The sequence below is a fragment of the Garra rufa genome, chromosome 2 (assembly GCF_049309525.1).
Source record: "Garra rufa chromosome 2, GarRuf1.0, whole genome shotgun sequence".
In the NCBI taxonomy this organism is placed as follows: Eukaryota; Metazoa; Chordata; class Actinopteri; order Cypriniformes; family Cyprinidae; genus Garra; species Garra rufa.
In genome coordinates this window covers 68,998,839-69,026,464 of record NC_133362.1, presented here as the reverse complement: position 1 = coordinate 69,026,464, position 27,626 = coordinate 68,998,839, and the positions used below count along the sequence as shown (strand labels likewise).

The window sequence follows — 27,626 nt, the reverse complement described above, 5'->3', positions numbered from 1 at the left end:
AAATGAATCATCACGTAGTTTCATTTGTAAATGAAAACATGCTCATTTATCGTCACACACGGGGAGAAATACAATCAAAAAGTCAAAACGTTATTGCCATAATTGTCAGGCGTTAAAAATAAATAGCCCTAACCAGGTATTGAAATAATAATAACCTATAATAATAATAAATAATAAGTGATTTAGAGCTATCTTCTTTTTTCTTTATTGTGAATCGCTTAACCTAAATAACTTTCTGTATATGCTATTTGGCATATATTTAGCAAATATTGTGAACGACAATTATGCCAATAAAGTTTTGACTTTATGATTGTATTAATGCCCGTGTGTGACCATAAACGATTTACAAATGGAACGTGAATGATTCACTCGACAATGAAACACTATAAAGGTTATAATTAGACTAAAAATGAATATATATATATTTTTAAAATCCCAGCCATATAGCATAATCAAAGCTTTAATGGCATGCCAGCATTTATCATTTAGATTCGGAATGTTAAGAGATCGAAATTAAGGGGGACATAATGAATATAAACGAATAATAAATTTATTACAGAAAAAAGAGGATCAATTAATGGATAAGACTTTAGGATGCATAAAATGTTTCTTGCAGGGCTATTTAATTTGAAGTACTTATATGTAATATTTATTCTTGATAAACTTTTGAATGCTGTCTACATCGCGCACAGACATATACAGCATTGCCTATTGTTAATATATAACTTAATATTGCATTAAATTCTATAACAATTAATATAATCATTTCTTAACTCAAAATAAAAAATATTAACAAACCTATCTCTGATAATCCTGGGTTATGGTTACGCAGGTTTGTTTATGCATTAAACATAAGGATGTCGTTACCTCAACAAAATAATCTTGTGGCCACGACATAATATGACATTCCCAGGAATTAATATCTCGTGGCAATGACAAAAAGTAATATGACGTTCCTATGAATTCATTTGTGTGGCCACAATAAACATAAGTGAACCGAAGGTGTCCCCTCCAGGTTACCGTACCCTTTAGTTTGCAGCAATGTTTTCAGCCTGCTCCAGTCCAGTGCGTTACATGACTGCCCCCTACTGATCATGTCTTTCCTATGTCATTGTATTTTCCGTGTTCCCTTGGAATACACCGGCGTCACGCGAGACCACTTTACTTCCCGCGCGCATTTTAAATGGCCAGATCTGTAATGGTAGGCAGAGGATGGTGAGGTAACTCCAGTTAAAACACGAGCTCTGAGATCTTACGCATGTGATCTCTACACGTCCAAGCGGGCCCCACACCTGCTTACAGGTGTACAAAACAAACATTTTATATAGATATCATATTCTAATTAAATTAATACTTGCAATCACACAAAGAATGTCCTTGACGATGATCAATGCCCAGCTGCTGCTTCTCGTGTCTGACAGCTAAATCATCCGTGTAACAGCTGTTCTAAATAAACTACATCTGATTGGTTAATAATAATCCCGTGTCAATATCTTGCCACGCTATTGGCTCAACTGATATAGTAGGCAACTGCGTTTGCCTGCATATTTACGGGTCGCGCATTATGATTTGTGGAAAATGTGCAATAAATGGGAGTGGCAACACTTTTCATATCGTTGAGAATAAAACAACCGTCCCTACTTTACAAATCCAGGTTCTCCCTCCATGGGGATCATCCATTTCGAAAAGTAAAGCAGATACGGACCCTCGGCCCACCGTCTATTATTACAATATTATTATTAGAAAAAAAAACAGTATTAATGTGTAATATTATTACAATTTATAAAAAGGCTATTTACACTACCATTCAAAATCCTTTGAAACAATATACACTACCATTAAAAAATGTGTTGGTTAAAATAGAAACCATTAGAAAATATCAGGTTGTAATAAGATTTCATAATATTAGTTTTTTGCTGTTTTTTCGATCAAATAAATGCAACCTTGACGAGCATAAAGAACTTTAAAAACATTTTTTTACATTTTTTTGTTCAAACTATTTTGACAAGTATCTTTTTCTATTCCACAGAATGGCAACTTTAACTTCTCCAACATTTTTAAGGTGCAAGTGTGTGGACACCAGACTCAACCTTCGAGGACTGACCTACACAATGAAAGGAAAAAAATAGATGTTGCCAAAGTGAAAACTGAAATGTTTAGTTCACTAAGGGATAGTGCAAGAGTTTACCATAATAAAAAAAAGAAGGCCTCAGCCCTGAATTTGAGGAAGGGGTGAGTTACATCCTCCATAACTACACAAATATGGACAAATGTATTTGTTTGTCGGACCTGGAATGCTAAAATTCAAAACTGTGCCACAGGACATCAGTGAAGAGGCACATAATGCTGCATGAGCTGCTCTGTCCACCTTCAGCAAGTGTGACAAGCTACCCTCATCCTCTAAGAGCAGATCAAAAAAGTGAGTAAAAATGTCTATCCGTTTTCTTCGATCTGGTACATTTTTCAGTATTAAATTCATTCTGTCAAGAGCCTAGCTTTAAGTAACTTACCAGTTAAGTAGTGTTACCTCTACCAGTTTTTACTTGCGTAGAATAATTAGCTAAAAAATAACTGCTAGCTTAAATTACATTGTTGTGTCAAGATTGATGCTTGAGAGTGAAAACTCAGAATAACTCAGACTGTAATAAAGATAAGATCAAACCAAAACCAAAAACACTATAATATCATATTATTATTGCTACCTATTTTTGTTATTATTACTTTGAATCTACTCCTATTTAATGGTGTTATGGGGTTTGTAGAAATGCACGATTTACAAATAATAATATCCTCAAGTGATTGTGAAAGACTAAGATGTAAAGACACATTACATATTTTACATTTAACAGAGTAAAGTGAATGATGGAAAAGGTAAATCCTGATGAAAAAAAAAAAAAAACAGCTAAAACCAGCCTAGGGTGATTAGCTGGTTTTAGCTGATCAACCAGGCTGGTTTTAGAGGGGTTTTGGCCACTTTCCCAGCCTAGCCAGGCTGGTCAGGCTGGTCTTAGCCAACCAGTCTCGGCTGGTTTTAGCAGTTTTTTTTTTTCCAGCAGGGCATCTTCAACACTATTTGTAAAGATTTAGATTTTTGGATAATTCAGAATAAATGTGAGAAATCCTACACTCACTTGAATTCAAATTTCCAGATGCGTGTGATGAGGATGACACACACTCAAGTTCTTATCCTGGATCTAAACATGATCTGTGGTCAAAATGTTTTTGACATTTCATTGTGGAGGGACGAGGCGCTAACAGACCTGTATGTAGGCGACGAGGTGATCATTACTTATCTTCATTCCTGCATCCTCAACGACGGCTGAGGAAAATGTCACTCCTCGATGTACACCACTGTGAAGGTACATAATGCACAACGAATATATTTTGCTGTGCCATAAAACATGCATTTTGGAGCTGTTACTCCAAATATCCATTAATAAATATCACATCAACAGTGCAGCTGTTCAGAATATGGACACAAATATAATCTGATGTTCCCATCTTTGTTGTAAAACAACAGGTCAATAAACAAGAATGTAACAGAATTGTCGACAAATTATTAGAACTCTAGTATTTTCACCAGCTGATCGATGGTGGGTTGGAAATATCAGTTTACATTTCCAAACATTCCTTTTGCTATTAATTGTAATAATCCAGTCAGATTTTTGTTTGCACCAGGAGTCTGCCAACAGCCAGAGCTCCACACAGTCAGAGATGTGATCTAATCATCATCTGGTCTGTCTGAAATGACATGAAGAAACAGAACAAACTGAGACCGACTGAATCCATTAGAACCATGGCAATGTCTCCAAGACGCTTCAAGAGACCTACCTGCAAAGTACTGTTTTTTCACTTGTAAAATGAGGACACTGTCAAAAACAATGTTACTTCTATTAACTGAACTTGGTGTGAAGATCCTTTGCGTTTAAAGCAGCTTCTGTCCTAGGTGCACCTGCGCATAGTTTTTCAGGTAGCTTTGGTAGTAGGTCTCTTGAAGCATCTTGGAGATGTTGCCACAGTTCTTCTGGATTTGAGGACATTGCACACTGAGTTAGAAATTTTCGTATGTGTTTTTTCGTATTCGTCACACTTTCCTATCAAAATAGTTCCTATGGATGCTAAAATTCAGATAATTGAACCTGATTTAAAAAAAATTATGACAGATGAACGTTTCGGAGGCAATGTGTAAATGTGATTGACTCAGTGTCCCTGCTGAAAGGCTGGTTGTCAAGTCACCTTTATTTATATAGCGCTTGTAACAATACTGTCATGATCTGGGCTGTGGGGCTTCCCTCAGCCACATGAGGTCGCTTTTCCCTGCACTGCTAATTGTTATCACCTGTCTAGATGTCATTATCACTTCCACCTGCTCACTATTAAGGATAAGGACTATAAGAACTCTCATTTCCCACTCTTCATCGTGTCTGCATTGTCTTCCATGTCTGTCTCAAGTATTGTGTTCATGTTTGATTGTTCCTGCTCCTGCTCAGTTCCTGTTGTGTGTGCCGTGTTGGCCTTTTGGTTTTGATTTGTTTGTGTTCTTTTGTGTTTTGTTTAAATTAAAAATACTTCCTTGCATTTTGGACCCTGACCTTCCTTGCTCAACGTGACAGAATGCAGACACCACAAATGGGTCCAGCGGGGAAGAAATTTTTTTTTGAGGCGGCATTCCCCCGCTTGGGGGCGGCGACCATTCCCTCTGCTCCCAAGACGGAGGGGATGTCTTTCGAGGCGGCGTCGGCCGCAAGGTTCGAATACATCTACGCCTGCCTGGCGGTGGATGCTCGTATCGCCGAGGCTATGCGGAAGCGCCCCTGCTTTGCAGTGGGGGGGGGGGACGACCGCTCTCTCTGTTCCGGACGCGGCGGTGACCGCGCTCTCAGTTCCGGACGCGGCGGTGACCGCTCTCTCTGTTCCGGACGCGGCGGTGACCGCTCTCTCTGTTCCGGACGCGGCGGTGACCGCTCTCTCTGTTCCGGACGCGGCGGTGACCGCTCTCTCTCTGTTCCGGACGCGGCGGTGACTGCTCTCTCTGTTCCGGACGCGGCGGTGACCGCGCTCTCTGTTCCTGATGCGGCGGTGACCGCTGACGTTCCTCTAGCAGCGAGGCCAGCTCGCTCTGTTCCGGACGCGGCAGTGACCACGCTCTCTGTTCCGGACGCGGCGGTGACCGCGCTCTCTGTTCCTGACGCAGCGGTGACCACTGACGTTCCTCTGGCGGCGAGACCAGCTCACGTTCCTCTGGCGGAGGTTTCCGATCACGATCCTCCGCTGCACGGGCCTGGCCCGCCGTCCCTCCCCCTGATTCACCTTCCACCTTTCCTCCTCCCTCCAGGGTTTTGTTTGGGAACGTCTGGAAGCCGTTCCCTTGAGGGGGGGTAATGTCATGATCTGGGCTGTGGGGCTTCCCTCAGCCACATGAGGTCGCTTTTCCCTGCACTGCTAATTGTTATCACCATTATCACTTCCACCTGCTCACTATTAAGGATAAGGACTATAAGAACTCTCATTTCCCACTCTTCATCGTGTCTGCATTGTCTTCCATGTCTGTCTCAGGTATTGTGTTCATGTTTGATTGTTCCTGCTCCTGCTCAGTTCCTGTTGTGTGTGCCGTGTTGGCCTTTTGGTTTTGATTTGTTTGTGTTCTTTTGTGTTTTGTTTAAATTAAAAATACTTCCCTGCATTTTGGACCCTGACCTTCCTTGCTCAACGTGACAAATACAGATTGTCTGGTTTTAGCTGGTTTAAGCTGGAAACACCTGGTTTTAGCTAGTCTCCAAAATCCCTAGGCTGGGCTAGACCTATTATAGTCCGTCTCAGTTTGTTGTTTCATCATGTCATTCAGACAGAATGGATGATGATGAGACAAAAATCTCACTGGATTACATATAAATGGCAGTTTAAACAGTAACAAAGTGGCAGAGTAGTCCATTAAAGAGGCATTTATGACAAAAGTAGTATGTCCCAAAACTTGCCTAATCTTCTGCTACACACTCTAAAGCATGTACTTTTTGTTCACAAAAAGAGTACATACTTTTAGGGCATAGTATAAGTAGGTGAATTGGGATACAGTATAACTTTATATTATACTATTTTATATTTGTATATTTCCTTTTTTTTCTCTGTAAAACTTAAAGATTGCTGAAGGGAGGGTCCAAGAAACCGAAGAACAAATAATCAGTGTCTCGGATATCCATGACACATGCCCTTTCTTGGCCAGTGACTCTGTGGTCATTCTCCAATATCTCTATGTTGGTAATGTGGAAAACCTGATCTCAAGGCTGCCCATGAGGCTGATCCTAAAATATATTAACCGCTGTATTTTAGAAATTCAAGGACTAAAATGTAAATAGCTATGTCTGCATCTTGCTACCTGTTTAGTTTGTGTTTAACAGTTGATATTGTTGATGTATGTGTAAAGCTCTGCTTTTGTCTGTTCTTGTTTAGTTTGTATATTGTTTGTTGTAAAGAATATTAACTGTTTGTTAACAATAAAAATATAATTCTGTGTGCTTCACAGTAGTTGTTTTCTTTACCATTAATTTCTCATCTATTTACCAATGTCTTATGGGTTTGGAAAGAAATGAGGGAAAGTAAATGGTGGCAATTTTCATTTTTGGTTTAAGTATCCCTATAAGCAACAGACAATTTAATTCTTTACTAACTTTCCTACAGAATTTAAAACTATTGTCACGAGGAGGGTCAGAGACGTGCAGATCCATTTGCAGCATTTATTAGGTAACACCAAACAAACACAAAGGGGCAGGCAGAAATTGTCGTCAAAAAGAGAGTCGATGGTCCTGGGCGACACAGGAGAGTCGATGGTCCTGGGCGACACAGAGGATCCGGAGGACCAAGGCGGAACCCAAGGCTCTGGCGACCCCGGCGGAGATGGAGGTCCGGAGGTACGCAGCGGAGCCGGAGTGACAGAGGATCGAGGCTGTGACCACGGGAGGGAGGAAGTCCACCAAGCCGGCAGGACGGAGTGACGAGGCGCAGCCGGAGGAGTAGAGTCCAGAGGCAAAGGTGGGGCGACGACTGACCGGGGCGGAGCCGGAGAGACGATGGAGCCCGGAGGAGCTGGTGGGCCGACGGCCGACAACGGAGACGAGGGAGCACAAAGCCGGGGTGGAACCGCAGGGAAGGAGGGCCGAGGTGGAGTCCAGGACTCTGAGACTGGAGGTGATGGTGAGGGTCCCTTCAGTCTGGACACCAATGGAGACTGGCAGTCCCACGGCAAGTCCTCTGCACCGAAGGTGGGATGTGGGTGAGCAGAGGGACTGTCAGGAGACAGAGGTGGCGGGACTGGAGCAGCAGGGAGGGTGGGTGGGAACAGTCCATGCATGAGCTCCGTGACCAGAACCGGGCAGACAGGAATCTCAGGACGACTGGATGGAACCAGTGGAGGCTCTGGAAGGCTGGGCGGAACCAGCGGAGGCTCTTGAAGGCCGGGTGGGACCAGCGGAGACTCTGGAAGGCCGGGCGGGACCAGCGGAGACTCTGGAAGGCCGGGCGGGACCAGCGGAGACTCTGGAGGGCCCGGCGGGACCAGCGGAGGCTCTGGAAGGTCGGGCGGGACCAGCGGAGGCTCTGGAAGGCCGGGCGGAACCAGCGGAGGCTCTGGAAGGCCGGGCTGAACCAGCGGAGGCTCTGGAAGGCCGGGCTGAACCAGCGGAGGCTCTGGAAGGCCGGGCTGAAACATCGGAGGCTCTGGAAGACTGGGCTGAACCAGCGGAGGCTCTGGAAGGCTGGGCTGAACCAGCGGAGGCTCTGGAAGGCTGGGCTGAACCAGCGGAGGCTCTGGAAAGCTGGGCTGGACCAGCGCAGGCTCTGGAAGGCCGGGCAGGTCGGGGCTGGCAGCAAGAATCAAACACGGGAGGGAGTCCAGGAATCAAACACAGGGAAAACAAACTCGGGAAGAAACGCTCGGAAATACAGACCATACGGAACAATAAGACTTCGCAGAGTGGCTGTGTGTGTGAGAAGCTTAAATGCAGTCAGTGTGATGAGGTGCAGCTGTGAGCGGTAATCAGTAAAGTGAGAGCAGGTGAATGCAGTGATTAGTGCAGTGGCTTGTGGGGAATGAAGTCCATTAAGTGTGGTGCAAGAGTTCATGATGAAAGGATAGACCAGATACGTGACAACTATTTTTCCTACCACTAGAAATTACAATGCAACATTTGGATAATCTGAAGAGAATAAGCCACTGTGTCATTATTCACACTCATAAGTTACAAAAAACAAAATAAAAAAAAATAAAATATATACAAGCCTCAGTATTTGCCCTAGAGTCCCCTAAACTGTGCATTTAGTTTCTTTTGTTATATTGCTAACGCTTTTTACAAAGAAACATACAAATACACATAATATACAAATAAAACAAATAGTGCTTTATTTTTCAGGTACAGGAGGTGTGTTTAGCAGTAACATTGAAGAAATTGAATGAGTATAAAAATAAAACACAATATAAACATAACTATAAATTATCAACTGGTTCTTAATAAAGCATGTATTAACATTCTTCAATCAAGAGCAGTGTGTGATTTTTCTTTGTGTTTTGTTGTTTAATTAACATTAAAGTTAGTTATATTGGTCTACTGTCACTTTAGAGCTGCATGCATTTAATATACAGTTGTGCTCAATTATTCATACCCTTGGTGAATATGGTAGAAGTAGGCTGTGAAAATAAATCTGTATCATTAATCCTTTTGATCTTTTATTTTAAAAATGTACAAAAATGTAACCTTTCATTGTAGAAAAACAATTTAAAATAAGAGAGAAATCTCATTGAGTTTTTCCCTCTAATTTCCTCACATTGGCCACAATTAATTACACCCTCATATTCATTGATTTAGCAGCCTCCATTTGCCACGATGACAGCTCTGAGATCAGAGATCAGAGGCTATTCCTTCACATAGAATCTCTCCAGAGCCTTCAGATTTCCAGCTCTATGTTGGTGCTTCTCCTCCTCTGTTCACCCCGCTCATTTTCTACATGGTTCAGGTCAGGGAACGTCTAGGTTACGAAGGTAACCCTCGTTCTCTGAAGGAGGGAACGGAGACGTTACATTGGGAATCGCCTGAGAGACCAATCATCTCTGAGCCTTATTCAAAAGGCCAATGAAAATTGGCGAGTAGCATTTGCATGCCAAGCCACTCCCGAGTACATACGGGTATATAAGAGGGCGGCATGCAGCCAGTCAGTCAGATTTTCGCTTTCAGAGCCTCTACATGCTCGAGCCGACTTCTAAGAAGAATTGTTCCTGCGAGTTCATACTCTCTCCCTGCTGGTGTGCTGCCTGACTAAAAGAGCAATATCACAGGCAAGTTCACCATACAGCAGGCCTACACCCACCCGGATCACCTGTGTGGACAATCGGACAAACCGTCAGGCTAAGTCATACGAGGTGTCCAAAAATGAAATTAAAATAGCGTCATACAAAACCACTACAATAAGTGCCCTCAGCGATGGCGTGAGGGCATTTGTTGCTCCTGTGGATGAGGAAAATCTCACTGTTTGGGACCGGGAGGGCGTACATCATAAATTACACCCTGTCCCACAAATTTGGACGGGAGTGTATATTTCTCAAACCCAACTCGAAGAAATTCCAAACTGCTTCCTTCGAGTTGCCAGAGGAGGCAGAAAGGTCAGCGAAATACCTCCTGAATCCACCAACTGCCCTGCTGTCTGGGGAAGAGCAGGACCTATTCACAAGGGGAGGGTTCATCTCGCTGAAGGGAGAAATTGAAAAAAGTAAGCAAATTTACCAACATTATTTAATAAATTCAACTTTCTTTTTTTTAAAGAGTGCCTCTCCCAAACTGTATTTCTATAGCCACAAATACGTTATTTTTTATTAATATTAAGATATTCTCTGCAATCATTTCATTGCATTTTTTTGCGATTAAGTGATTAAGGTTTTAATACAGGTTGAATTAAGGTAATGTTTTGTTTAAAGACGCATTTTAATCAGATTAACAGCCAATGTTATTTTGATTATGTCTAAGCACTAGTAACTGTATTCACTTGCATTGCATTAACAATCCTACCCTTGTGATCATGCAGTTGCAGGTCCCCAGGATGACCCGAGTGGCTGATGGAGAGGTCCCCATGGTGTGGCCAGGTGGTGATGGAGGTGTCCCTGTGGCGTGACGGTGCCCTGGTGGAGCTCAGCCTGGGAGATCACATTGAGATTTCGTGCCTCAAACCTTATCCCAAGCTGAACTCATCCAGCCATTCAGCTGTGGAGGTACACAACATTATGCATCATGTAACCTAATTATTCTCTAATTGATCTTTCTGCATCTTCCTACACTCCTGAGTGTGTACCAAGTGTATATTCATTGGTAATAACTTATATTGGTAACACTTTAGAATTAGGCACTATTAGTTAATATCAATGCATTGACCAAGTACAGAACTTGTCAATCTGTTACACATAATGTTAGTTAATAAAATACAACAGTTCCAAAACTTTCCATTTCATAACGTTTTAGTTAATGTTGAAATTAACAAAGATAAATAATATATTCTTCAGAATCATTTTTCTTTCTTGATCATGTGGTCAACTAACATTAATAGTGTTCATGTAATGACATTCCTTTGCTGAGACTTCCGTTCATGTTATTATATTTCAGAAGACTGTAGCTGAGCCAGTAAAGGTGGAGCTCACCTTCATCGGGGTGTTGGAGGGAGACGGAGGTGCCACAGTTCTGCTGTCTGATGCGTATGAGGAGTACACAGTCCACAATATATATATATATATATATATATATATATATATTATAATTTTTTATTAATTGTTTTATCACTTATTAATTGTTACATTTTTTATTAGTTTTTTCATTCAAGAATTGTTCCTTTTAATTAATAATAAAACGTGTTTAATACATTTTGCTTTAAGTGTTTTTCTATGCTTTCTATAAATGTAAATTAAATAATCATTAACGTAAGTCTGATGCATTGCATCACCATTCATCAAATTTTCATTTTTGGGTGAACTATCCCTTTAAGACAACAAAAAAAGAGACAAAATGAATTTATAAAAGGCTATTTTAATGCAAAAAATACAATTTGCATTAATAAATGTTAAAATATACATGTATGTGTTTGTGTGTGTGTGTGTGTGTGTGTGTGTGTGTGTGTAGTAATACAACTTTCTTCTTTATAAACTCATAAATTTTAGAAGTATGTTTAACAAAGTGGCACGAGTAAAGATTCTAATCTAAGTAGTCTGACTTATTTCCTCTTCATATAAACCTATATTAATTTGAAACTCACATAACATTTAAGATATACATTTTTATATATACATATTATATATATATATATATACATATATGTAAGTCTGACAACTTAACTCTAACAACCCCCTATAAAGTCACAACATTTAGAAAGGGTTCTATACATTTAAATGACAACTTTTCAATTCATATAAACCCATATTAACTTTATAAACTCACATTGTAGATGCACATAAATATATGTAAATATCAAGTCACAACATTTCAGAAAGGGTTCTATATGTAGGGTCCTTTTCCAAAAATTTGCATATTGTGATAAAGTTCATTATTTTCTGTAATGTACTGATAAACATTAGACTTTCATATATTTTAGATTCATTACACACAACTGAAGTAGTTCAAGCCTTTTATTGTTTTAATATGGATGATTTTGAGCATACAGCTCATGAAAACCCAAAATTCCTATCTACCTACATTACAGAGAATAATGAACTTTATCACAATATGCTAATTTTCGGAAAAGGACCTGTATATATTAATCTGACAACTTTCCTCTTCATGTAAACAACATTTTAGAGAGGGTTAGTTGTTGTCCAGTAACACTTAACATGAAGGGGATTCTGTTCTGGTAGTTTGTAGACAATAGACTGCAAAAATTCCCACACTGGTGCGCACTGCTTCGGAAAATGGACGTCCAACACGTAAAAAAGTTTAAAGCATGTGTCCACAGCACAGATAAGTGTGTTTCGCAGAAGTGCCTGCTTGCCGACAACAACAAAGGCTTGATTGTGACGAGATGAATGGAGAGGAAGCAAATGCAGGGCGAAATGACAGTTTATTGAATTGTACAGAAGAATACAAACAAACGGGTGCAATGGATGATATCTCTCGGATGGGTGGGGCAGGGGCTAGATGGTCGATGATGTGCAGTGTTGAATAATCCAGAGCGGGTGAGTCCAGAGATGAAGCGTGAATAATCCAATGTGTGAAAACACGAAGACACGAACAACATCCAACGAAGACTAGAACTCAAGAACACAAACACAGCCAAGGTCCGGGGAACAATCATCTGACAGGGGAAGAGAGACAACGGTGAGTTTATATACACTGAGATGATGAGCGGCACCTGTGAGGACTGATTGGCAGCTGATGAGCGAGCATGACGTACAACACAACAGTACACAGATCACGAGACATGAGAACACAGCTGATCTGTGTATCGTGACAGTACCCCCTCCTCTAGGAACGTCGCCTGACGTTCCCAGACTCCTGTACCTGTCGATTGTAATCATCAATGAGGGAGTGATCCAGGATGTCTCTGGCAGGAACCCAACTTCTCTCCTCCGGACCGTAACCTTCCCAGTCCACCAAATACTGAAATCCGCGTCCCCTCCGCCTAGAGTCCAGAATACGATTAACCGAATAAGTAGGTTCCCCATCTACGAGACGCGGCGGTGGAGGAACCGGGGTAGGCGGATTTATGCGTGCAAAAAACACAGGCTTGATTTTGGAAACATGAAACACGGGATGAATTCTCCTGTACACTGGAGGGAGTTTGAGGCGGACTGCCACCGGACTAATGATTTTGGTGACAGCAAACGGGCCAATAAATTTGGGAGCAAGTTTATTCGAGACGGAACGCAGAGGAATGTTCTTGGTTGAAAGCCACACTTTGGAACCGACGACGTATATCGGAGGCCTAGACCGGTGGCGATCGGCTTTGGCCTTAGTGCGCGCTCCCACCTGGACCAGAGTCTCACGGGCTCTGGTCCAAGTGCGATGGCACTTCTGGACGAAGGCGTGGGCGGAGGGAACCGCGACTTCGGATTCCAGACTGGGAAAAATTGGTGGCTGGTACCCTATGCTACATTCAAATGGGGATAGGCCCGTGGATGATACTGGCAACGAATTGTGGGCGTACTCCACCATAGAAAGTTGTTGGCTCCAGGAGGAAGGATTTCTGGCGACCATACATCGTAACGTTCTCTCCAAGTCTTGGTTGGCTCTCTCAGTTTGACCATTGCTTTGAGGATGGAACCCCGAAGAGAGACTAACAGAGGCCCCCAGAAGTCTACAAAACTCTCGCCAAAATTTGGACACAAATTGGGGTCCCCTGTCGGAGACCACGTCTGTCGGGAGGCCATGTAGCCGAAAGACGTGGTCAACGACCGTTACCGCTGTCTCCTTGGCTGAAGGTAATTTGGGCAAGGGAATGAAATGCACCGCCTTCGAGAACCGGTCCACCACGGTCAAAACTACCGTGTTACCCTGGGAGGGTGGGAGGGCGGTAACAAAATCTAGCGCAATGTGGGACCAGGGTCTCGAAGGGATGGGCAGCGGTTGGAGGAGCCCATCTGGAGGTCTGTTAGAAGTCTTACCAATGGCGCAAACTGAGCAAGCCAAAACAAAACTGCGAACGTCACGAGCCATAAGTGGCCACCAAAATCTTTGTTTAACCAAATGTAAGGTGCGACTTACCCCTGGATGACAAGCAATGTTGGAACAATGACCCCACTGGATAACTTCGGACCGAAGACTCTCTGGCACAAACAAACGGTTCGGTGGGCAACCGACCGGAGGCGTTACCCCTTGTAAGGCTGTTTTAACCTTCGATTCGACCTCCCAATTGAGGGTCGAGACAATAAGTGTCTCAGGAAAAATACCCTCGGGAGTGGACGGGCGATCGGAACGGTCAAAAATACGTGACAAAGAATCGGGTTTGATATTTTTGGAACCCGGGCGGTACGAGAGTGTAAAGTCAAAACGTCCGAAAAAAAGAGCCCACCGAGCCTGCCTAGAGTTCAATCGTTTAGCAGTTCTAATATATTCTAGATTCTTATGATCGGTCCAAACGATAAAAGGTACCCCCGACCCTTCCAACCAGTGACGCCATTCCTCCAATGCCAACTTGACTGCCAACAACTCTCTGTTACCAATATCATAATTTGCTTCAGCTGGCGACATACGATGTGAAAAAAACGCGCAGGGATGCATCTTGTCGTCCGTGGATGAGCGCTGTGAAAGCACCGCACCTACCCCCACCTCTGACGCATCGACCTCCACCACAAACTGACGTGATGGATCAGGGGTAACAAGGATGGGAGCCGAAACAAAGCGGCTTTTGAGTTTGGCAAACGCAGCCTCGGCTGCGTCTGACCACCTGAACGTCGTTCTGGGGGAGGTCAAGGCGGTCAGAGGTGCGGCTAGTTGGCTGAAGTTGCGAATGAAACGCCGGTAAAAATTGGCAAACCCCAGAAACCTCTGTAGGGCCTTACGGGAATCTGGGCTAGGCCAATCCACCACAGCCTTAACCTTCTCGGGATCCATGCGCATACCCTCAGACGACACGATGTACCCTAGGAAAGGAACAGACTGTGCATGAAAAACGCATTTCTCCGCCTTGACAAAAAGCCCATTCTCTAGCAGCCTCTGAAGCACTCGTCTGACGTGTTGAACATGTTCCTGGAGAGAAGAAGAAAAAATCAATATGTCGTCCAGGTAGACATATATGAACTGATCGACCATATCTCTCAACACGTCATTGACGAGTGCCTGAAAGACACCTGGGGAGTTGGACAAGCCGAAGGGCATGACCAAGTATTCAAAGTGCCCCCTGGGGGTATTAAAGGCAGTCTTCCATTCATCTCCCCTCCTGATGCGGACCAAATGATAAGCATTCCTTAAATCCAATTTCGTGAAGACTGACGCTCCCTGCAACCTCTCGAAGGCTGAAGATATTAACGGCAAAGGATAAGTATTCTTTACCGTAATATTATTCAGCCCTCGGTAATCAATACAAGGTCGCAGAGAACCGTCCTTCTTCCCCACAAAAAAGAACCCCGCCCCCGCTGGTGAAGAGGAGGGTCGAATGAACCCCGCTGCTAGAGAATCAGAAATATATTTCTCCATAGCCTCTCTCTCTGGAACTGAGAGTGAATATCAGAATCAGAATCAGAATCAGAATGAGCTTTATTGCCAGGTATGTTTGCACATACTAGGAATTTGTTTTTGTGACAGAGCTCCACAGTGCTACAGAATGACAGTGACAAGACGATACATATTATAAAAAGAACAATATACAAGTATACAAGACAGACAATGTGCAAAAATAGCAAAGACATTTGAATGGAAGTAAGTACGTGCTTTAAATAAATAACGGAAAAATGAATAAAGAATGTATAGTGTTGTATGTTCCACGATCAAGTGTTCATGAGATGGATTGCCTGAGGAAAGAAACTGTTTCGGTGTCTGGTCGTTCTAGTGCTCAGTGCTCTGTAGCGCCGACCGGATGGTAACAGTTCAAAAAGTGAGTGTGCTGGATGTGAGGGGTCCAGAGTAATTTTGGCAGCCCTTTTTCGTACTCTGGATAAGTACAGATCTTGAAGGGTAGGGAGGGTAGTACCAATGATTCGCTCAGCAGTCCGGACTATCCGACGTAGTCTTCTGAGATCAGAATTTGTAGCTGAGCTGAACCAGATGGTAATTGAAGTGCAGAGGACGGATTCAATGATGGCAGAGTAAAACTGTTTCAGCAGTTCCTGTGGCAGGTTGAGCTTCCTCAGCTGGCGGAGGAAGTACAGCCTCTGCTGGGCCTTTTTCACAATGGAGTCTATGTGAACATCCCACTTCAGGTCCTGAGAGATGGTGTTGCCAAGGAACCTGAATGACTCCACTGTGTTTACAGTGCTGTCCATGATGGTGAGTGGGGGGAGAGCAGGGGGGGTTTTCCTGAAGTCTATGATCATCTCCACAGTCTTGAGCGTGTTGAGCTCCAGGTTGTTATGACTGCACCAGACAGCCAGCTCTTTTACCTCCTGTCTGTAAGCAGACTCGTCACCGTCCTGAATGAGGCCGATAAGTGTGGTGTCGTCTGCAAACTTCAGGAGCTTGACAGAGGGGTCTTTGGAGGTACAGTCATTTGTATACAGGGAGAAGAGCAGTGGGGAGAGGACACAACCCTGAGGGGCGCCAGTGCTGATAGTCCGGGTGCTGGATGAGAATTTTCCCAGCCTCACTAGCTGCTGCCTGTCTGTCAGGAAGCTGTTGATCCACTGACAGACTGATGTGGGCACAGAGAGCTGAGTTAGTTTGGGCAGGAGGAGGTTTGGGATGATAGTGTTGAAGGCTGAACTGAAGTCCACAAACAGGATCCTCGCGTAAGTCCCTGATTTGTCCAGATGCTGCAGTATGAAATGTAGACTCATGTTCACTGCATCATCTACAGACCTGTTTGCACGATAAGCAAACTGCAGGGGGTCCAGTGAGGGTCTGGTGATGTCCTTCAGATAAGCCAGAACCAGTTTCTCAAACGACTTCATGACGACAGATGTTAGCGCCACAGGTCTGTAGTCGTTAAGTCCTGTTATTTTGGGTTTCTTTGGAATGGGGATGATTTCAGAACGTTTGAGAGAGGCGGGGACTTCACACAACTCCAAAGACCTATTGAAGATCTGTGAGAAAATGGGTGCCAGCTGATCTGCACAGGTTTTCAGACAGGCTGGTGTGACACCGTCAGGGCCTGGTGCCTTTCTTCTTTTGTTCTTTTTGAAGACCTTGCGTACCTCATCTTCACTGATTTGAATGGGAGTTGCAGGAGTGGGGGAGAGGGGTGATGTTGGAGGTGTAAATGGTGTCTTTTCAAACCGACAATAGAACTCGTTCAGATCGTCTGCCAGTTGCTGATTCTGCAAAGTGCTGGGGGATGATGTCTTGTAATTGGTGATGTGTTTTAGACCTTTCCACACTGATGAAGAGTCACTGGAATGAAATTGGTTCCTTATCTTTTCGGAATAATTTCTCTTTGCCACTTTGATCTCCTTTTCCAGTGTGTATTTGGCCTCTTTATACAAGACTTTGTCCCCTTTCCTGTAAGCATCATCTTTGACATGACGAAGCTGTCTGAGTTTTGCAGTGAACCATGGTTTGTCGTTGTTGTAAGTTAAGCGAGTCCTGGTAGGAATGCATAAATCCTCACAGAAACTGATATATGAAGTAACAGTCTCTGTAAGCTCGTCCAGATCAGTAGCAGCAGCTTCAAAAACACTCCAATCAGTACATTCGAAACAGGCTTGTAAAGCCCGCTCTGTTTCGTTGGTCCATCTCTTTACAGACTTTGCTACAGGTTTAGCAGATTTAAGTTTTTGCCTGTAGGTTGGTATAAGATGAACCAGGCAGTGATCAGAAAGTCCCAAAGCTGCCCGTGAGACAGAGTGATATGCATTCCTTATTGTGGTGTAACAGTGGTCCAATATATTTCTATCTCTGGTCGGACATGTGATGTGCTGTCTGTATTTTGGAAGTTCACGGGAGAGATTTGCTCTATTAAAATCCCCAAGAATGATTAAAACAGAGTCCGGGTGTTGTTGTTCTGTCTCTGTGATGTGATCAGCGAGTTTCTGTAACGCCAGGCTCACGTGCGCTTGCGGTGGAATGTACACACTCACGAGAATGAACGAGCAAAACTCTCGCGGCGAATAGAACGGCTTACAGTTTATGAAAAGCGCTTCAACATCAGAACAGCATATTTTCTTTAACACTGTTACATCTGTACACCACCTCTCATTGATGTAAAAGCACGTCCCGCCGCCGCGCGATTTCCCCGTCGATTCTGCGTCGCGGTCTCCTCTGAACAGCTGATATCCCGGGAGATGAATCGCGCTGTCCGGTATAGCCGCGTTCAGCCAGGTTTCCGTGAAACACAGAGCAGCAGAGTGTGAGAAGTCCTTATTTGTCCGGGAGAGCAGAAGGAGTTCGTCCGTTTTGTTTGGTAGAGACCGGAGATTTGCCAAATGTATGCCTGGCAGTGTCATCCTGAATCCACGCTGACGAAGCTTCACGAGCGCGCCGGCGCGCTTCCCCCGCGTCCTGCGCGTCCTGCGCGTCCTGAAGCCTTTGGTAAGCGCCGCCGCTCCGCCAACTATGATGTTGAGCAAAACGTCCGAATAATCAAAAACCGGTAGGAGATTTTGTGGTATGTTCTGCCTAATGTTTAGCAGTTCATCCCTTGTAAAACTGATCGTGTTTGCAAAACAAAAAACAGGAAAAACGAACAAAAACACTAAAACAACTGGAGAGCTAAGCACAGAGGCTGCCATTCGCGGCGCCATCTTGTTCAGATGTTCAGATATAACTTGCCTTTAGGCGGAGACGTCCCTGGCAGTAACTCTATAGCACAGTCGTAGGGACGGTGAGGAGGGAGAGAAGCAGCCCGAGACTTACTGAACACTTCCTTCAGGTCGAGGTACTCCGTGGGCACGTTACACAGCTCCACCGCCTTCTCCTGTAACACAGAACTAGAAACAGACGAACAAGCAGACACAAGACAAGACTCATAACACTTATTGCTCCACTCAGTTACCGACTTCAGCTGCCAATCAATCCGGGGGTTGTGTTTGATGAGCCAGGGGTAACCTAAAACAATGGGTGAATGGGGAGAGTCCAGGATGTAAAAAGATATACTCTCACTGTGATTGCCAGACACAGTGAGAGTGACAGGTTCAGAAATGAGTGTGATGTCTGGAAGAGTCTGGCCGTTGAGTGCGTGGACACTGATGGTGTTGGTGAGGGGGAGGAGTGGCACAGAAAACTGACGAGCAAAACTATAATCCAAAAAATTACCTTCGGCCCCAGAGTCCAACAGTGCAGTGCAGTGATGATCTTGGTTTGATCATCTGAGCCTAATCGGAAGGAGCGTGGAGGTCGCGCTGGATGAGGTCTTCGTAGCGGAGATCCCACCCGACAGTAGCCTCTGATTTACTGCCGGGCTGGGCCTTTTACCGGGCAGTTGTAAGCATAGTGTCCCGCGGCTCCACAGTAAAGGCAAAGGCCCTGGGACCTCCGCCTCTCCTTCTCCTCCCGAGAAAGCCGAGCTCGACCCACCTGCATAGGCTCGTGATCGTAGGTGTGGCTGACCGCGTCACCGCCGCTGGCTCGAGGTGTAGTTCCCTCCCCAGGGGGGAACCGAGCGGGTAAACACCGCCGCTCGGCTCGGGAGAGTCGAGCGTCTACCCGCAGTGCCAGGTCGATAAGGCCGTTGAGGGAAGCGGGTAGGTCCAGGACGTAGATCTCACGTTGGACGCGATCAGCCAGCCCATGCAGGAACATATCCCACTGCGCCTCCTCGTTCCACTGACACTCCGCCGCCAGGGTGCGAAAGTCGATGGAATACTCTGAGACGGATCTCTCCCCCTGTCTGAGATCCGCCAAGACGCGCGCGGCCTCTCTTCCTGCGACCGCGCGGTCAAACACCCTTTTCATCTCGGCGGCGAGTGCAGTAAACGAGGCACAACAGGGATCTTGATTCTCCCACACCGCCGTTCCCCACAATGCCGCCCTCCCAGACAGCAGGGTGAGCGCGAACGCTACCTTGCTTTCCTCACTAGCAAAGGTGCGCGGCTGTAGTGCGAAGTGCATAGAACACCTAGTGAGGAAAGCACGGCAGTGGTTCGGCTCACCGCTGTAGAGTTCCGGAGTGGGAAGGCGGGGCTCCGATGTACTGGACGCGCTGGATGGTGGTGGGGAAGTCGATGGCGTGGGCGGTGCGGGTGGCGCAGCGGGAGGTTGCATCTGTTGCATGCGCTGAGTGAGCTCGGACACCTGCCCCACGAGAGCTCGGATCGCTGAACCCATCGTTTGCTCTTGGCTGTCCATCCGAGAGATGCAGGCTTGCATGAAGTCTGCCATGGTGGGTTGGGAAGAGCCTGCTGCTTCCATGATGGGTCAGATGATTCTGTGACGAGATGAATGGAGAGGAAGCAAATGCAGGGCGAAATGACAGTTTATTGAATTGTACAGAAGAATACAAACAAACGGGTGCAATGGATGATATCTCTCGGATGGGTGGGGCAGGGGCTAGATGGTCGATGATGTGCAGTGTTGAATAATCCAGAGCGGGTGAGTCCAGAGATGAAGCGTGAATAATCCAATGTGTGAAAACACGAAGACACGAACAACATCCAACGAAGACTAGAACTCAAGAACACAAACACAGCCAAGGTCCGGGGAACAATCATCTGACAGGGGAAGAGAGACAACGGTGAGTTTATATACACTGAGATGATGAGCGGCACCTGTGAGGACTGATTGGCAGCTGATGAGCGAGCATGACGTACAACACAACAGTACACAGATCACGAGACATGAGAACACAGCTGATCTGTGTATCGTGACATTGATGGCAGTTACTGCAAGTTTTGCGAGATCAGCCTCCTTTAGGTACTCAACCATTAGTGCCAACCTGTTAAAAACAGAAGAACGTTAAAAACATACAAATCACTTTACACACACAATGCAGCATTAAACAAAATCCAATCCATGACAAATAATTAATTTAAATCTCTCCTGAGCTGATGTTTTTCTTAATTAATACTGTAGTCTGATGTCTAGTTATGATATTTGTGTGGTTTTTACATAAAAAAATCATAAGAACCAATAAGTTATATGTTATTTTATACCCTGGTTTTGAGGTAGGCTCCAGAAACGATCGATTTTAATGGGCGTCTTGCACTGAAGACTTTGAAGTAAACGCCTACAGCTCTGTGATTGGATAACGGTGCGTTCACACCGGATGCGAATGAAGCGGCAAGCACTAGTGATTTACATGTTAAGTCAATGCAAAGACGCGAATAGCCGTCCAGCGGCGCGTATTGAGCGTTTCAAGCGATTGCCACGCCATTCGCGCGAGTTCAAAAATCTGAACTTTGGCGAAAATCCGAGCCGCGTTAACCAATCAGGAGCTTGCTCTAGTAGTGACGGAGGCAGAAATCCCGAAACAACAATGGAGGACAGAATCACCGTTGCTGTCTGTGGGTACTCGGAGCTGTACAATACATCTTTGGACTTCTGTATAAACAGGAATAAAAAGGATTTGGCTAGGAAGAAAGTGAGTGAAGTGGTCGGACAATCTGGTTAGTTTTAAAAAACGCTCATTACTCAATTTGACCTACATATACATACATATTGAGACTACAAGCAAGCTAAAGCTGGCAAATTGAGCTCATTCAACTATTTTACAACTACTTTCCCGCTGACGAGTGGCAGAAGCCCCTCCCATGACGCGAATTCGCGTCTGTTGTGAAGAAAATGTCACGCGCGCGAATAAACTCAAATGTTTTTTCCGGTGTGAACGCACCATAAGAGTTTTGCGTAGTAAGTTACGTTAGAGTTTCTGTGAATAGACACGCAGGCTACGAGTAATCAGGATCAAGCGGTCTTTTGCAGTGCAATATTGACACATACTCATTACTCACATTAAAACACTGAATATTCCTGTCAGATCAGTTACTGATGAAGCAGTGTTGTTTTAAAAAGTCAAACTCCCTGCAAATGCAATGTTTAAACTTTTTGTTTACACAAGAATTGCGTCGAAGTGAACAGACATGCTACATTTAACTCACATCAGCTAAAACATCTAATTACATATAATATATAAAGACACGTTAATTACACGACTCACCAATTCACATATTCCAGAGGAAATGTTGACCAAAAAGACATTTTCACTAAAAATTGAATATAACTTAGACAGGAAAAGGCTGTAACGTAATTACAACAGGCATACCTTTACCGATTAGCAAACCAAAACGAACCGAGATAGATTATACTTTTTAATACTGTTAATGTAATGTGAAACGCCAAATTTGGTATATTTTAGCATTTGTTGATGTACAGTATTAGTTTCATACATTAAAAACCCACAAACATACCTTTTCTGTCGTCGCTGAAGGACGGTTGTTCCTTAGGTGATTCAAAATGGCCCCAAAGGTAGCGCTTGGATCGTCGAGTAGGGGGAGTGGCTTACTCTCTTAACTGTCACTTGATTGGATAAAATCAGTAACCCAATGTTGGGTTACACAAAAACAACCCAACACTGAGTAAAACAACCCAAATAAATGACCCAACAGGCTTAACCCAGCAGTTGGGTTAAAAAAACAAGCCAACATTTTTACAGTGTATATTCAGAGGTATCTTTGTATGTACGTATACCCGACTATTGAAGTGGTTTCCCTTTTTCTCGATTGAGGAAACATTTTTGAGACTTGGGTTTTGATACCAAAAGAATAGACTTTATTGCCGAAACAATTAAGCCGAGCCCCTTCAGGAAAGCATCCACAGAGAACAGGCTCTGCAGTCTGGTCCTAGAGAACTAACTTAGCTTTGTCGAGGCAGGGTTCTTATACCTGCCTTCTCACGCACACATGTCATACTGAATTACTGGGGGGTCCTCAGATTTACCATTATTATTATAAACAGATGTTCTTCTCCACCATGGACTAGCTAGAGGCCCCTAACATAACAAGTTCTTCCTTACCCTGGCCTCTCTAGTGGACATGGCCTAGCTAGTGTACCTCAACATATATTTTGTCTAATGTCAAAAATATATTTTGTCTTATTTTTTTTTTATAGGTTTAACATTAGATTAACAGCTCGGATTATACGCTACTTTGACATGAGACATAGAAGACCGGAAATGCTAAAAATTTAGTCAGGCGTGACTTCCGCGTTCAGAAAAAAGGTCTACAAGACAATCCTATAAGACAATTCCTAATACAGTCCTTTAGGAATGGTTCCAAAATATGATTATTAAAGCCTTCCTCAAAACCGCCAATGTTGGTAGTAGAAATGAGCAAGTAACTGATGTGTGCAAATTAAATCCATACACACTGATGTTAAAATGCTAACAGTGTCCTTTTATATGCTTCAACCAAAAAAACTGTGTACTTCCTGTAAGATCTCTCTTCAATTCATGACATTCAAATGTGAAGTTCTTACACCGTAGACAAGAGTCCATTTGTCCATAGTCCATATTTCAAGTTGACACGGTAAAGTGTACCATGGACAAAACACATTGCTTTAAAATGTGAATTAGAATTGCATTGTAGAAGCCCTGTATAGGATTCCATTTGGAACCCTTAATAAGGCTTCTTTTGATTATGAATCTTCATGTGCTTGCCAAGGCTTACTTTTTGAATGAAACTCTTTCCACACTGGCTGCATGTGTAAGGCTTCTCTCCAGTGTGAATTCTCATGTGTCTGTTAAGGTTTTCTTTAAAAGCAAAACTCTTTCCACACTGTTTGCACGTGTAAGGCTTCTCTCCAGTGTGGATTCTCATGTGTCTGTTAAGGTTATCTTTACAAGCAAAACTCTTTCCACACTGTTTGCACATGTAAGGCTTCTCTCCAGTGTGAATTCTCATGTGTTTGTTAAGGCTTTCTTTACGAGTGAAATTTTCTCCACACTGTTGGCAGGTAAAAAAGCTCTCCAAAGTGTGAATACGCATGTGGTATTTAAGTTTTAATTTTCTGCAGAAACTTTTTCCACATTTTCTCCAGGTGTAAGGCTTCTCTCTAGTGTGAACTCTCATGTGGATGTTAAGGTGTCCTTTTTGAGTGAAACTCTTTCCACACAGTTTGCATGTAGAAGGCTTCTCTCCAGTGTGAACTCTCATGTGTCTGTTAAGGCATCCTTTACGAGCGAAACTCTTTCCACACTGTTGGCACGTGTAAGGCTTCTCTCCAGTGTGAATTCTCATGTGTGTGTTAAGGTTTCCTTTACGAGTGAAATTTTCTCCACACTGTTGGCAGTTAAAAAGGCTCTCCAAAGTGTGAATACACATGTGGTTTTTAAGTTTCAATTTTCTGCAGAAACTTTTTCCACATTTTCTCCAGGTGTAAGGCTTCTCTCCAGTGTGAACTCTCATGTGAATGTTAAAGTGTCCTTTTTGACTGAAACTTTTTCCACACTGTTTGCATGTGTAAGGCTTCTCTCCAGTGTGAACTCTCATGTGAATGTTAAAGTGTCCTTTTTGACTGAAACTTTTTCCACACTGTTTGCATGTGTAAGGCTTTTCTCCAGTGTGAATTCTCATGTGCCTTTTAAGGTTTTCTTTTAGAGTGAAACTGTGTCCACACTGAAAGCAAGTGAAATTACTCCTAGTTCCTGTATTTTGTGCTCTTTTTTGTTTAGAAGTATTTGCAGACTCTAAGGAACAAACTGATTTTTCTCCAGATACAAAATCATGAAGATTCTCTAACTGATCTTTCTCTTCGGTTTCATTCAGTACTTCCTTCTCCTCTTTCAGCGTTGTTAGGTCTACGGTGGAAAAACAAAGAAATAAACGTTAACCCCAGTTTAATGGCACAAAGCAACTGGCATCATAGAAATCTTATGCTTGCACTAGATCCTATACCATGGTGTCCAAACCCGATCCTGGTCGGCTGGTTTCCTACAGTGTTTAAGTTGGCCTTTATACAATTAATTTAAAAAAAAATCCAGATAATCTAATGATAGTGTTTAGGAAATCTATATAGACTGATCTCTACTATTTTATGTATCCTAGGGGATAAAAATCATCAAATTAAATTCAAAGAGATGAGGGAAAATAAGAGAAAAAACTCCCCGTTTAACTATCAAATAATAAAAAAATAAACTTCTGAGTTTTTATTTAGGGGGCAGTTATGTTAGCCAATTATAAAAATGGGCTGTTCCACTGATCTTTTAAATGGAAAACAACCCAAAACTGTCACAGGATGTTCACTCATAAATCACTAAACTTTTTCTGTAAAAAACTTTAGTAATATTATAATTACACTTTAGGAATAGGAAATAGTTTTGCACCAGTTGAAAGAGAAACAGTCAAGTATGGTGAATTGTGCTCTGCATTTAATCCATCGAAGTGCATACACAACAGGAACACACACCTGGAGCTCCTTATGCCCATAAAGTGGGCCAATCACAATGTTGCATGAACAGTCTGTGCATCTGACTGATGGCCTGCAAGTACGTTTACATATTTAAAGATATCAGTACTGACTTTTCAAACACGAGTTTGCACGTATGCAACAAATGCCTAGTTTATAATGGGTTTTGTAATTTCTGTCTCGATGCGCCAAGAAATGGTATCACAACATGGTTAGGGGTGTAACATTTCCAACACACGCTTGAGGTATCCGGCCAATTCCAAAGCATGGATAGCTGACCAATCAGAAAACACCTCGGTTTCCATCAACAGTGAGTTTTGTGGAAATCAAAGCGTTTTAGAAAGGGAGGGCAGAGAGGAGCAACAATAATGTACAGTATGTGGAAAATAACATGTTTTTAAACCTCAAACTGCATAAACACATCACCATTTGATGCTAAAAAGTGAATAACAAGTCAACCATAAGATTACTATTGTTTGGAATGTTTAAGCGCAGTTACTAAAAAATATTACGTTTATTTCTTGGTAAGACACATTTGACAGCAAAGCACTAAACTTGAGTCAGGAGGCATGCAAAATTTCAATTTCGTTGAAAAGTTCTTGAATTTCTCTCCCAAAATGTCCAAACCCTGAAACTAATGATGTAATAGCATTGGACATGACTTTAGCTAACACTGTTTCTGCATCAGCCGTGTTTGATCTGTTCATAAAAGAATTCAGTAACACTTTCTATGAAGCCCATATTTATAATGCATTATAAGGGTATGCTTAAGGCACTATAATGAATTCATAGTGCATTATAAAAAATGTATAGTATGTTGTATCATAAAACTGTTTTAATGTATTGTAGTGATGTGATTAAGCGTGTGATTATCTCCTCATAGTTATAACATAAGTCTCATATATTACCATGTTACGCATGTCACCCTCCTGGAAGCATACAAAGAGCATGTAATAATAATAACAATAATAATATCTATCAAAGAGCCAAAAGTTACTGTATCAGATGAATGGATAACATGACACGTTTGTATTATTAGTTAGATTATTTTGATGGTACCCTTTAGACAGCTTTTGATAAGTAACTATTCAACTGCATGACAGCTAGCAATAATTATTATTAGTAGTATGCTAAATATATTCTAACACTGTATTTTAATGGTTCCCCAAAAGACAAAACTGATATGTAACTTTGCAAGTTTGTGAACCTTCTACCTAGCCAAACCTTAACCTAAGTCGAATAATACTATTAATAAAGGAGTGTTAGTGTAGTTGGAAAGTTGCTTCTAGTCAGTAGACCAGGGGGCCTATCATAATAAAATGAAATATAATGTAAAAAAAAAAATTGTAATAGGATATAGTCCATTAAAAATTGCGTAGATTTAATATGCCGCCCATTGTGTCTAATAAATAATCATAATCTTAAAAAGTTAGAACCCCAAATACTCAAGTACTTTAGTATATTGTAATTGTTATGATTATTTATGTGAACATATTATAAGATTTAAAAAAAAATTTTTTATGATGCATTCATTACAATGCCTTAGAAATATCTTATAATGTATTATAAATAGGGGCTTCATAGAAAATGTTACCAAAAATTCTGTGCAGAATTAGGGATGCACCGATCCATATCGACCGATCACTTGCGCGTTTTGTCAGTAAAGCCGGTTCTGTAATCAGCGGTAAATGAATGATGCTGCGCACATTCACACTGATAATGAACATTGATTTGCGCAGCTCGTCGGTAAACAACGGCTGTGTGTAGTATATACGGCTCAACGTGAAATCACGCACCTGATGGCATTTACCGCTGATTACAGGCTTTACTGACAAAACGCGCAAGCATTATCGACCGATTCATATCGGTGCATCCCTATGCAGAATTTAAATGTTTCTTACTAGATCTGGAAGTGCTTTTGCTGCCCCATCTATACTTTAACAGACTGATTTGCTTTAAATATTGTTTCTATTACAATTTACTAAATCTAGCAGCTTGAAACTCATTATTAATAAAACTTTGAAATAATGTACCACAAACAGTCGTTAAAGATGAATGAAGATTAAACACCAACCTCCTTGTTCCGGTTTTATTCTCAAAGGTTCTGGTTTCTCCTGTTTTATTCTCAAAGATTCTGGTTCCTCTTGTTTTATTCTCAAAGGTTCTGGTTCCTCTTGTTTTATTCTCAAAGGTTCTGGTACACTCATGTTCTCCTCACTCTCCACTTTAATAAACATCTTCACAGCAGCAGATCTCAGATCAGCAAATACTTCTCCAGATATTCCTGCTCGCTTCCAAACCTAGTCACAGCTGTGAAGATGAGAATATTACAGATATTTACTGACTGTATTCAAAAACTGTATTTTTTTCTGTTTACAGAAACTTTCTCACAGGCTGAACTAAAACAGAATCACAACAAAACAACAGAGAGCAGTGAAACTAATCTTCTTCTTCTTAGGTTTAATGGTGTTTGTCAAACAGAAGTGTGTGTGTTAGTGCCACCAGCTGGACTGGAGTGTGAAGCGCAGAAAGGATGGGAAATATTACGGGGAAATGACTTTTGCTGCGTCCCAATTCGCCTACTTATACTATGCCCTAAAAGTATGTACTCTTTTTGTAGAGAAAAAGTACATACTTTTGAGTATGTAGCAGAATAGTAGGCAGTCTTTGGGACATACTACTTCG

The 27,626-nt window shown here is 42.7% G+C and overlaps 1 protein-coding gene across 1 annotated transcript in view; it reads right to left on the bottom strand.

The window, feature by feature from the left end:
* The window catches only part of LOC141326066 (uncharacterized), a 230,622-nt gene extending 203,243 nt beyond the window's left edge, over window positions 1-27,379 (bottom strand). Inside the window, exons 1-3 of the mRNA XM_073834766.1 lie at window positions 27,016-27,379; window positions 23,964-24,333; window positions 23,204-23,459 (exon numbers count right to left, since the gene is read on the bottom strand). Of these exons, the coding sequence (XP_073690867.1) occupies window positions 23,204-23,459; window positions 23,964-24,333; window positions 27,016-27,178 (789 nt within the window). The 5' untranslated portion in view covers window positions 27,179-27,379. The remainder of the gene's footprint in view (window positions 1-23,203; window positions 23,460-23,963; window positions 24,334-27,015) is intronic.
* Window positions 27,380-27,626: the final 247 nt, after the last annotated feature.